The sequence below is a fragment of the Cygnus atratus genome, chromosome 1 (assembly GCF_013377495.2).
Source record: "Cygnus atratus isolate AKBS03 ecotype Queensland, Australia chromosome 1, CAtr_DNAZoo_HiC_assembly, whole genome shotgun sequence".
NCBI classification, from domain to species: Eukaryota; Metazoa; Chordata; class Aves; order Anseriformes; family Anatidae; genus Cygnus; species Cygnus atratus.
The window spans coordinates 184,329,983-184,342,783 of record NC_066362.1 but is presented as its reverse complement, the minus strand read 5'-3'; the positions used below and the strand labels follow the sequence as shown (position 1 = coordinate 184,342,783).

Here is a 12,801-nt window from a genome sequence, read left to right as displayed (position 1 = left end):
TATCCTGCATATCTGCCTAACCTGTCCTCTCCTTCAAGTATGTTTCAAGAATTTTCTTGTTTGCCCCAGCTGGGCTGGGTGCCTGTGAAAGTCGTCCTTTTTATGACCCACGTCTCCGATGGAGTATCAGGGTCCCAGTCCATTGCTGCCTTCAGTGTAGAATTTGGAGTTTGCAGAGTTTGGTTCTGATGACCCACTTCTTATATGTTTCAAAGGGATCAAGGCTAAATATTGCAACTGAAATTTCAGATCTGTGGTATAACCTAGCTGTGCTCAAGGGAAATCAGTTATACTCTTCCCAAAAAGTCATGGAAGGAAATGTTACTTCACAAATAAGACTGCTGAAATTTCATTTATTAAAAACAAACAAACAAACAAACAAACAAAAACAGTCGTACCATGTGTCAAAAATCCTCTGCAAACTCCCAAACTGTGGTAACTCCACATATTCAGATCCAGGAACTATTGAGGGTGGCTGATTTACGACTGGAGTCTGTGTCCCAAAATGTTATGTCCAGAAGTGAAGTTGTGTAATGACTTTCCTCTTTAGTTCTCCCAAATCTCACCTATTCATACGACTCATGTTTCATGGTGTCACTTTGAATGAAACACATTAACAATCTTCTCTTACTGTCTTCATCATTTGATATGAGAAAAAGAAGAGGAACAGAGAAGAGAAAGTAGTTTCCCCTTTCTCTTCAAAAACCGTACAGAAAGCAAATAGGTAGTTAAACTGGAATCTAAGGAAACCCTTTAGAAGTTTAGCTGTGAGCGAGCTGTGAGCTCACTGGATCTTTTCTCCATCCCCAACAACTGTCAGCATGTCTCTTCTGTTCTGAGTTCATCTTACCTCTAGTCTGTTTATGAGAACTCTTCCTGTTTTTTCATCACTCTGGCTTTAGTAGCAGTGACTGAATAAAAATGAATGAAAGAATATGTAATTTGGTCAGTAATCTGACAGAGCAATTAGTTGCATTAAAACATGCACAAAAGCAGTGAATATACTGTGACACAATTTTTCACCTTATATATTAAAAGTGCAGTCAAAAAAGCTTCTGAAATCTATGCCTTCCCCTTGTGGTTCGCATTTTCTTCCTGAAGGAAAAAATGTAAGGAAGTGGAGATCATCTTCTGTCTTCTGTGCATAAAAATATATTACTAGTATATTGCTAAAAACTAATATTGCTTCTCCCTGAGGATTTCTGAGCTCATACTATGGAACATTCCTCATCTAGTAAATATTCTGATGAAGTAATGTATCACTTAATGAATCAGCCAAACTTGCTTAACTTTTTTCTGAAAAACTTTTTTTTCTGAAAAAAAATGTTAACATTCAGATGGCATGGGATACCAGTGGATGAAAAGCTTTTTAAGTAATAATAATTTTCTCCCTAATACAGCCAAGTACTGAGTTTTGTATGTTCCTGTCAGTTGAAATTAAGGAGCAAGTGCCTAAGGATTTGTGTGTGTGCGCAAAAATTTAAAAAAAATTGTTGGTGTATGATTTTCCTTAATACCACACACTCTGTTTACGCAAAGATTAATTTTCAAGAGTTATCACATAACAGCCTATGATGGAGTTAATCATATGATCTCTTTATCTTATTTTGTAGAAGCTGGAAATAAGATGGAATTAGTTTTTGAAGGATCCTTCCCAAAAATAATCAGACAGAACAAATTCCTGCATCCTTCTCTTTTACATAGTTAAATCATCTATTATTTATTAACATACTTAGATATTTATAGCTACACGCTTACTTTTATTAAATCTGCTTTTTGTAATGCAAAATCCAGATAATTTTATAGCACACACTCTAAGTTGATATTTAAAGAAATTAGGTAAAATTTTCAGAGAAAATTTTCATAGGAAAGTAGATGAGAGAAACTGATCTATTCAATGTCTTATTGAAGGGGAAAACAAAAAACAAACAAACAAACAAAAAAACATATTTCACTTCACTTGTTCCCCAAGTGTCTTTGCCACCTGAGTTTTTTTGAATATATGCAATGGCTGATGTTCCCAATACAATTTTGTTCATAAACAAAACATGATAATTTATTTCATAAGAACTGTTTAGCTAAATTGCTCAATAGCTCTATGAAAAAGTAATAATTTTCTCTTTCTGGGAATCACCGGCCAATTTAGAAGTTGACAAAGAAGGTTCTTTGTCTATTTTCATAGTAAAGACTTCATAAACCTTGTGACTTGTAATCTGCACAAGTTCTTTAAAATTCCCAAAGATATAAATGGAGAGTGAAAACAAAATATATATTGATGTTTTTAATTATTCCTATTTTTAATGAAGAAGGAAGTGTCATATTCTTGTATTCTGAAGACTGTTACCTACAGAAGCAATTATTTTTGTGAATTACCATCATATATGTTTTTATTTAAGGAGCAATACTGTATGGCTGTTGACTGAAGATTGTAATGTTGGCACATTTCAATGTCAACTTCATGGTGAATTATTGAAACAATAGTTATTTTTATTATGTCTATATTTTAGGGTGAATTAAAGATGCTAGGTGGTATTCGTAACTTCAGAGTAGGTGTCATAAGAATGACTGTCCGATCTGTAAAGGCAGGGTATTTACAAATATCATGAATGTGTATGGACATGAATGCAATCTTAAGAACGTCTTCCAGTCAGACAGTGCATGCTGTGCACACCAGTTTTGTCCTCCTGTGGTTTGTACTTTTTTTGATAATTTTATTTTCTTTTTGTCTTCACAAGAGATATGTATGTTTGAGGGGAAACATATTATACTATAATACTGTAATTAATCTTCTTTTTTATGTAACCGTATTCCAGCAACTTACTATCTCTAAAACACACTAATTATGGAATAAACGGTGTCATAATCGTTGGCAATACTGTATTTTTATTTTTGTCTGAAACTTTTTTTTATTTATTTATTTATATTTTTTTTTACTTTGTAATGGAAAACTGCTGGAAAAAAATATCCTGAATTTTCCTATATTTTCAGTAGAAGAAATCACAATTCTGCCTGATTTAGTGTTGGTGTGTGTACATACTTTCATTGTGTTTCTATATCTTAGCTGCACTGCAGACAAACTGATGTCTTCTAGGCAGGGCATGGAATAGAGGAGATGTAGGAATGGGCTGAAGTATCCTTTATATTTGCCTTTGTATCTAGGGGAGTTGAAAATAGGCAAGAATGGAGAGAAATTTTGTATGGCAAAGCACAGAATTTTGCAAGTTTAATGTGAGCCCTGCACCAATCCGATGCATTTTAGTTACTGGTAAGTTTGTTAAATTCTGTTTGAAAAATTTTTCATCTTAGAAGACAGTCTTCTAACCAATATTATTTCCCCTGTGTCAACAGTAACTTTTTGAAAGGCATAATTTTGACAACTTGGTTCTGCTGATAAAGATTTTTATATTTAAAATCTTAATTTATTTTCAGTTTCCAAGATGATGGTATAAATTGACTATCCTTAGAAATATGTTAAAACTTCTGGATACAAAATAAATTAGGCAGGCAGACTAAATTGCTAGAATGCAATGTTGAGGAGAAAACATTCATTATGTGATTAAGCATTTATTGCTACGTATATATATATATTTATATAAAATACGTATACTTACGTGTTTGCTTGAGGTCAGTCTGAACATGTAGAGAAGGAGAAGTTTTGAAGACATTGGGGAAAGCATTGAGAATTGTTAACTGTTGGGCTTTTGCAGGCAGATTGAATGCTCTCTAGTATAAAGTATAGATAACATAACATTTAAAAAATATTGTTTCATTCAGCAGCTGTTATTTAGTACAGTTTAACTCCCTTTTTCTTCCTCAATAAAAAAAAAAAAACAGTTTCACCCAAAACAAGTGTAAGCAATATTTCTGGAAAAAGAAAAAACAAATGAGACTAAGCATGTAATCTGTTTTCTGCCTGTCTCTTTGATCATATTCTTCAGGTAGTACTAGCTTTGGTACTGTGTGTGCAATTATAATTTAAAAACCCTCCCATTTTGATCTTACATTCCTCGTATCTGTTAAAATTGTAAAGATATTTTAATTACTTCATTTCATGTATAAGGATGTGGACAAACTGCTAGCTGTATTTAATTATGGTGCTAATTTTCATCTATATTCACCTCAAACTTCATTGTGCCTCTATGCACATATCAGGTTGGTCACCTTAACTGCTTCTTTTTCTGATGCATGACATCTTTTATGCACTTGAAGGTGTAATAATGCATTCACATGTGCTATCCCAAGATTTGAGTTAGTATATACTACGATTCTATTATTTATGGTGGTGATCTTGGATAACGTGGAAGGACGAAGAATGTAGGTAGAGTTACTGCTTGCAGTCCTGAGCCAACTCTTTGCAGAGCTGGCTTGTGGTGTCTTTGCATGTCTGGTTTCATAGATGTTCAAAGCTATTTTGGCCTTAGAAAAAGGCGTAGCACATTCACAAAGGTATTGTCTGAATTAATACATTTCCCTGAAAGTAGGAACATTGGCATCACTTTGCAGTGACAACTACGTTAGCTCTGTACAGAGCTAATGTGGACAGGGAGGATTAATCAGTTCAGTCATACCCCACATAAAAATGGCTAAAATCTTCAAAATGGTATTTAGGCTCTATCTGCATCTGAATTAAAAACTATGTTGATTGACTATTACTTGCGTAGAACCAGCTTGTGGTTTTTTGTCTCTGTGGCATGGTTAAAGCAGGCCACTGACTGTTTCACAGTTGACTGATGTATTTTATGCATAATTAAAAAGAACGAAAGACAGAAAACCTATTTTGTTAAGGTGTCTTAGAATTTGTATTCAGAGTCCTATCAGAATTTATAACCATTGTGTAAAAATTGTGTTAATATGAGATAAGAATAATTCCACGCCGTGAGTTTTTATTTAAGTTGATAGGAGGGACAAATAAATTGCAATACAGGCTTCTGGAACATCACTCACAGAAATGACATTCCAAACATAAGTCTAGTGGTGTTCACATGCTATAAAAATCTTTAAAATCCTTTTTAAGAATAATTTTTGATTTTCAATATAAAATTAATATTATTTGTTATTGTAATTTAGGTCTTAATCCCGCAAATGTATGCTGTTTCTTAACTTTCTGCATTTTTGTCCTTCTAAGACTAAAAGTTACTCATAAAATAGGATAGTATGGAATTTTATTGGATCTTGGAGTTTTCTTTGATCTGTTCAACTTCTGAGTTTTCTAAGTATAAATCTTCAAGCCTTTACATGAGCTACTTATGTCTTGTCATGTAGTAAAAATGATGAGTGTCTCATTTTAAATGACAAATACAATAGGAATTTTCTGTCATGGTAAGAAAAAACTGATGCATATAACCTGTTTTGAAATTGATGTGACAGTTTGACAGACTGTTTTGATAAACGCTTTTGAGTATTGTAAATGGATGTTATCTGTGTTCTCTTACTGCTGACACTTTGTGGAGAATTCTATATGTGTTTTTAGACTGATTATTGTGACCAGTCAGCAATGAAACAAGACAAGGCATTGTTTCATGTTCACAGTATGTACTTGGCCTACACTGTGTACTTTTCACATGCCAGCCTTTCTCACCAAATAGAATACATCTTGTTCTCAGCATATTAATTGTGTTTTGGTGCTGACACGGATTAACCAATCTTAACATTTATTTCAATGTAAAAGATTGTATTTGGAGAGCAAGAGAACTTGCTAACTACACACCCTATGTAAAATTGAAATTTATAAAATATAGGTTGGTCATTTTCTTTAATTCACTTTTTCATAGTTTGAAATGCTGCAGTTTTCACCCTTGCCTGTGGCCAGCACCTGTGTATGAGAACCTTCATGATTGCAGATACTTGTTTTAAGAGTTAGGAATTGTTATAAATATTTTATTCTTAGAAAAGGGAAAATTACTTTTTTACATTTTTAAGTCAGCATAGTGCATTCCATCACCTACCTTTTTAAGGTATTTCAAAATAATTTGAAATATTTTCTTTCTGTCATAACAGTTTTTTGTTTCTCCTTTTCCTCTGGGTTTTCAGCAACAGATGAGTATATTTTTGTTTCCTTCTCGCTACACAAGAACCAATTGTGATTTCTTTCTCCCACGGTGAATTGATCTGCCATATATTCCCTCTGTTTGTTGGTTTTCATAACATAGTTTCACCTTCTCGATGAGTCTGTCCCCTGAAGTCTTTAATATCTCTCCAGTTTCTAAACTGAACACTTTTTTTTTCTTTCTCCCCCCTGCCCCCAACCTTCTCATCTGGTGCTTTCTGAACACCTCATGGATATTGAGCACATCTGAGCACATCTGGGAATCTGGGATGGGCTGCTGGGTGATTTCCTTGCTGCTCTGAGTCTTTTTGTGCATTCCTAAGAGAATTAAAAGTGATTCTCAGCCTTTATTTGGTCAGGCCTAGACACAATTTTAATGTTTAGTCCTGAGAAAGTATGATGGAAGCTCTCCACCCTGATGTTACACTGTGGTTTGTGCTGGGCATTGCTGCCCACATGCACGTTCAGCCATTTGAGTCCTCATTTCCATGGTAGTAGTGTCTATAGGGACTGAAAGTGTGGAATGAGTTATACCTAGTGGTTGCATATTTTGCTATTTAGCATAATCTGGATGGTCGGATGGTTGACACAGCCTTTGGCCTGCATCATTCTAGCATCATAAGCTGGATCCCACTCTTCATCTCCTGCCTCTGCCAACTACAAGACCTCTGGTTAGAACTGCAAGTTGCAGGACTAGATACTTAAAAACTTGGGATAATCCTGATCAAATCAGGAAAGCTAAAACAAATATTTTTCCACTTCTATTTGAATAATAACTCCCACTCCTACCATTGTAATATGTGAACAACCATGGGAGAAATTTGTCAACAGGAAATGTAAGATTTATATTCTTTCAAGGAATTGTTCACCACTTTAAACCTATTTCTGTTTGTTTAATACCTGGTTAATATTGGGAATGTAACATACTGATTCTTCTGTATTTGTAACTTGAAAAATGCTTGTTCTTTACATGCAGCGCTACCCTATTGGCTTTCTTGGTTGAGCTTCTTAAGAGTTCAGTAGCCATGCAAGAACAAATGCTTGGTGGAAAAGGATTTCTAGTCATTGGCTACCTCCTCGAAAAGGTATGTGTTTTTGATTGTTTTGTTCTTTGTTCTTAGTATTTCTACTGTCATTCTTGTATTTCGAATCATTCAGATGAAAAGGCTGGTAGAATAAAACATATCTGTGGTTTTAGACATTTTTATTTGTAATACTTCTAAGATTCTAAGATGTCTACAGGAGTGTCTTTTTTGTTTGTTTGTTTTTTTATCTTCGTTGTCTCTTGTCTTCCAATATTCAAAGAAGCAATTTTCTGGAGTTGATCCTGTTTATCTAATTTATGCTTTTACTTTAGAGCTGTTTGTGAATCACTTTAAATGTATTGTGTTTTGTGTTTCTCCACTCTCTGTCCCCTAAAATCTCTTTTAGCCAAGTTATATTGTTCCCAGTTTGTACAAGCATATCACAGACATGCAATAGTTTAGGTTTACATTTCTTTTTTGTGTGTGTTAATAAAAATTAAGTTAGTCTTCTGAGGCTTAGTTCTGAAATTGTTAATGTAGTTGATCTGGGTTTTGAAGGAAAAAGCTGTAAAATAATTTTGTTTATGAAAAAAACAGTTGCAAGTGGCATTTCCTTTGCTTATTTGTTTTTAGACATGTTAAGCAGTTATCACAAAGCTGAGGTTCAGTTCAGATGCTTGCCTGACAGATGTTATCTGCTCCCTGGCCCCAAAACCTTATGAGATCCAGTTACTGTAATTATGCACAGCTGACGGTAGTTTGTTTTAATATTATTAAAATAGTAATACCCTTACAGTTGAACCTTATGGCTGTGACATTCTCGAGTGGCTGCTATAATATGTGATCAGTATAATAACAATCATCTGAGGAGTTACCTTTATAGTTTTGTGTTCTCCAATGATTAAATTATGATAATCATGCATTTAAAAATGTATTGAATTTTAAAGAACAGTTATAAATAATTTCTCTTATTCTGATCCCTATGTTATTTGCACCTAGGAAAATACATTCTTACAGAGAAAGAGCTTACCTTCATTGAAGTATTATATGAAAGCAGATTATTCTCTTTGCCTCTATGTTTTCCATACTAAATAAGTGTGATTTAAATGAAGGATTATTCTAAGATTTTTATTATTTATTTATTTATTTTTGCTGTGGTAGGTTTTCTTGTGATTTATAGTCAGAATGAATTTACAAAGCTCTTAGCTCCAGTTCTGTATGTTATGTGCAGGCAGACCAGTGAGTCCGCGTGGAGTCCTTTGCTCTTGAATAGAGCACTGTGGTTCACACACACTGAATACATTGTAGATTTATATGTACAAAGAAATGTACATTGTACATTTGTTTTTTGTTTGTTTGCTTGTTTTTTAATGCTATATTCTCCTTGGTTGAAGTTTTTTAAAAAGATGTATTTTATTTTTTCATTATATGCTTATGTTCAGTTGGCACACATCAGGAAAAAATCCTTTTGTTTCCCAGTCAGGCTCTATTTTATTATTTGTAAATTATCTGTTGTTCATTTTCTGACATAAACATCAAAATAACCTGTTTGTTCTTATTAGCTGCAGACTGTTTATTGTGATTTGTGATGTACAAGCCAAAGGAAACTCAATATCCAGGCTGAACTTGTATTACTGACAAATGGACTTCACATCTAAAAATAACAAATCTGCATGTTCCCAGACTGTATTTATAGCATTAAAAGTAATTGGAACATTTTGTAGGGAAGCTAAATGGGAGGATTTTTAGTGACTTTTTCCTATTGGTTCCTTTTGTTTACTTGGTATATAAAGACGTTTGTCAAAGACCACATGCCATGTTGCTACTTAGGAGCAGGTCTTAGCAGTAATTTCATAACATATGCTATGAAGTTGAACAGCTCTCTCAAAATTTGAGGAAACTTTGAACCCAAATCCTTAATTACTTATGTTTAACAAAGCAAGTTTCCCAGTAATATGTACGTACATGTTGATAAACCCAATTTCAGTAAGACACACAAACTAACTGAAGGAGAGCTAAGGACTTCAGATGGAAGTTCTCAAGGCACTGTGTCATAGGATGTAGAATGCTGACTGGCTTGTATTAAAACAACCAAAAAAGGAAAAAATAAAAAGGATTTACACTGAGTTGATTAATATTTTGAACTCATAAAATGTAGTCCTTAGAATGATCGTAAATATTATTACAAAGTATAAGTTGTTGATATCTTTTTGTATATTCCTTTCATATCCAATGAAATAAAAAGATATGAAGTTGCATATATTTAGTAAAGATGAGCCTGGTGAAAATATCTTTTAATATTTCTGCTGTATTTTAATGAAGAAGTTAAAAAAAATCCTTTTTTATTTTATTTTTCCCCAGTCATCTAGAGTTCACATAACCAGAGCAGTTCTGGAACAATTTTTATCATTTGCAAAATATTTGGATGGATTGTCTCATGGAGCACCTCTGCTGAAGCAATTATGTGATCACATCCTTTTTAATCCTGCTATCTGGATACATACCCCTGCAAAGGTAATTGTACATTTGAAAGATGTTATGACTCTTATACGGTGAAGTGAAATAGTAGTGTTCTTATATACCATGGTACTTATATATATATATATATGTGTATATACTTTTTTTTTTAAATTTAAAAACATGGTAATAGCAAAAACTTTTTAGATCATGAAGTCTATCCCCTGCTTAACTATAATCTCCAGTGAGTCTTATGCATTTGTAAAAGTAGTTATATTCTTGCCTAAGATTCTGACTAATTCTATCAAAATACTGTTTCTGGAAACCCAGTCCCTTCTTAAGTGGTTGCATTGTTTTCCTAGTGATAAAGCATAAGTGTATGTATTTTTATTTGTAAGCAAAAAGTAAGCTATCTTTTATTACACATTCACATACATTTTCCTTTTGATTTAAATTATGTATTTGGTTTCATAAAACTATAAAAAGAGATGTCATTTATCTCTGATTATAGTGAAAAAAATATTTCCCTAATAAATCACAGTTCAGAAATGTGGACGAATGTGAAAAGTGGCATGGTCCTAAAATCTAAAAACATATACTTTTAGTATAAAAACACAAAATATAATACAAACCAGCACATTTATTTTTGCATTAATCATAATCATTGACAATTTAGGTTGGAAGGAGTTTCTGGAGGTCATTCCAGATGACGATCTAGTCCCTGCAGTCTGTAAAGCTATTTGTAATTTTTTATATTTTTTTATATCATATCCAAAGTAAGTCCTAACAACTCTTCAAATTAAAGCTGTTAATATTTAACTTACACCTATGCGAATAATTATTTCATTTCTTAGGTACAGCTGTCTTTGTATACCTACTTGTCAGCTGAATTCATTGGAACTGCTACAATCTATAACACTATACGCAGAGTAGGAACAGTACTGCAGTTAATGCACACACTGAAATACTACTACTGGGTGGTTAATCCTGCTGATAGCAGTGGCATTACTCCTAAAGGGTTAGGTAAGTACAGTGCATAAGAAATATATTATAAACACTTCCTGTATAGCAAGATTTGTGATGTAAATTTGTCAAAGCTCCTTGGATTTATAGAGAAAGGAGGTAAGTAATCAACAATAATCAGTACCAGTCTTCAACAATACAATGACTGTGCAAGTATTTTTAGTAAAACTCTGACAAGCAAGTTACTCACACCGTTCTTTATGTTTGTGTATTCCCAACAGATTCTTACTCTGGTCTTCAGTGTTATGTGGGGCTACTTTAAAAACATAGAAAAATCGCTGATTCTTCTTCTTCTGTACCAAAGAAGAAATTTTGTGTATCTCATATACCAAACAAAGTTTTGTGGGGTTTGAATATCATAATGATTGATTTGTAGGGTTAAGTGACATTGAAAACAGAGTGGAAGCCTCTGGTTCTTACTACTGAGATTTCTAAAGCTGTATTTCCAGTTCGATAATATTGTCCTTACAAAATAGAGATTGATGTAACTTTGTTTATAGTCAGGTGCTTCGTCTAGCTCAGGAAACATCAAACAATAGCAACAACAAAATACAATAATACATGAAGGCTAAATGCTGCATGTAACAGATGCGTATTAACCAGAGCATCAAATCATTGTAATCCTATACACTCCAGCTGTAATGTCATTACATTTAGCAGACTACTTGTGTAAAGAAGGGAGGATTTGGCAGAAAGTCTCTTAAAAAATAACTGATATTAGAACGTTATTAATTATCTTTATTCTGTTACTACATTACTGTCATGCTGAAAAATTGAACAACTGAGAGATGCAGTACTGCTGTCAAATATGCAAATGTTTAAGAATCTGAATACAGATAAGTTATTGGCTAATTCTTCTATTATTGGAGCTATGTGCATAGCTGTATGCAATTATTTTGTGAATAAATAAAAATTGAAGGAACAATTCTTATATATACTCACAGGCAGTGGAATTATAACTTGTTGAGGCCCACAGGAATAGCTGTCTGTGAGGATGCTTAATCTAGGATAAGAATTGTTCCTACCATTTTTATTATTAACAAAAAAAAAAAATGGAGCTGGGACCTCATTCACAGTTATCTCACAGTATAACGTTAGGCTAACTATATTCTTCATAGAATAATTCAAAATTGCTTTAAAAATAACTAACAAAAGCACAATGTGCTTCTGTTCTCTATTCATTTGAATGAAAAATTTGTAATATCAGATTATGAAAATTAACTGCAGCTGTTCCTTAATTAGCTTGGATTTTTTTTTTTTTTGAATGATAAAAAAGTATTTTCCACTGATACTGACTCTGGATTCCCTCTGCCCAAAGGGAATTAAGCCGCATTCATCTTTGGTACCTACAAAGTAGGTGTTTCAATTTGAGCTAGATGTCTGCCGATAATAGACAATGGGATACAGGATGGATTCAGCTGCCAGCATTTGGTTTTCAAGCATTATTTTAGTCTCTGTGGGGCATCCTACTTCCCTTTCAGGGTCTGCTCTAGAAGGATGCAGGTGTCCTGTGTTTCACTGCTAGCAATGTGTAGATATCTTAGATACCTTATGGTGTGTCAAATTGCACTGGAAAGTATGTTTAGGAAACTGAATCCTGGCCTGAGTCAATAGAAACAGAGAGCTATTTGGTTTGAAAGGTATTCGCTCTCTAAACTCCATTGGCTATATTGACTAGCCCTCCATTGACTTCAGTGGAAGGTTAGAAGCCCGTCTCATGTGTAGACAAGTACACTGTAGATGTCTACAAGCAGGGTTAGCTGAATCTTGCCGTAGGGCCGACTCTATCCAGCCTCATGCTTTCGATGTCCTGATGAAGATTGCACTGCAGTGCTGCTTAGGTACAGTTTTACCTCCAGGCAGGTTAACCAGAAATGAGCTCAGAGAGGAATTAGGAAGTTAGATGCCCAGCTGATGAGTTTATAAGTACACTGTTATTTGTGACTGTTGAATGACCAGCTACTGGGAGGTAAAGTTTCCAGATGTCAGCTACATTTACATCTAGATAGAGATCTGGAAAATTGCTCAACTAGTTTGAGATTGCAAGTTGGATAATATTGTCTACTTATTGCTCTAATTCTTTTGTTTGTTTGTTTGTTTTGTTTTGTTTTAATTAAAGAGTTCCTGTAGTTCTGTGTCATGATACTAGTACCTAACAACACTTTGGAAAGGTATTGCGTGTTACAGAGTTCCCTATGGCTAGGCTTGCTCTTTTGTGGAAACTGTGTGACATTTCTTTCTGCAGGAGGT

The 12,801-nt window shown here is 33.8% G+C and overlaps 1 protein-coding gene across 1 annotated transcript in view; it reads left to right on the top strand.

Moving 5' to 3' along the window:
* Positions 1-12,801, top strand: part of NBEA (neurobeachin) — a 516,634-nt gene that overhangs the window by 135,662 nt on the left and 368,171 nt on the right. Inside the window, exons 11-13 of the mRNA XM_050714797.1 lie at positions 7,023-7,131; positions 9,433-9,585; positions 10,383-10,551. Of these exons, the coding sequence (XP_050570754.1) occupies positions 7,023-7,131; positions 9,433-9,585; positions 10,383-10,551 (431 nt within the window). The remainder of the gene's footprint in view (positions 1-7,022; positions 7,132-9,432; positions 9,586-10,382; positions 10,552-12,801) is intronic.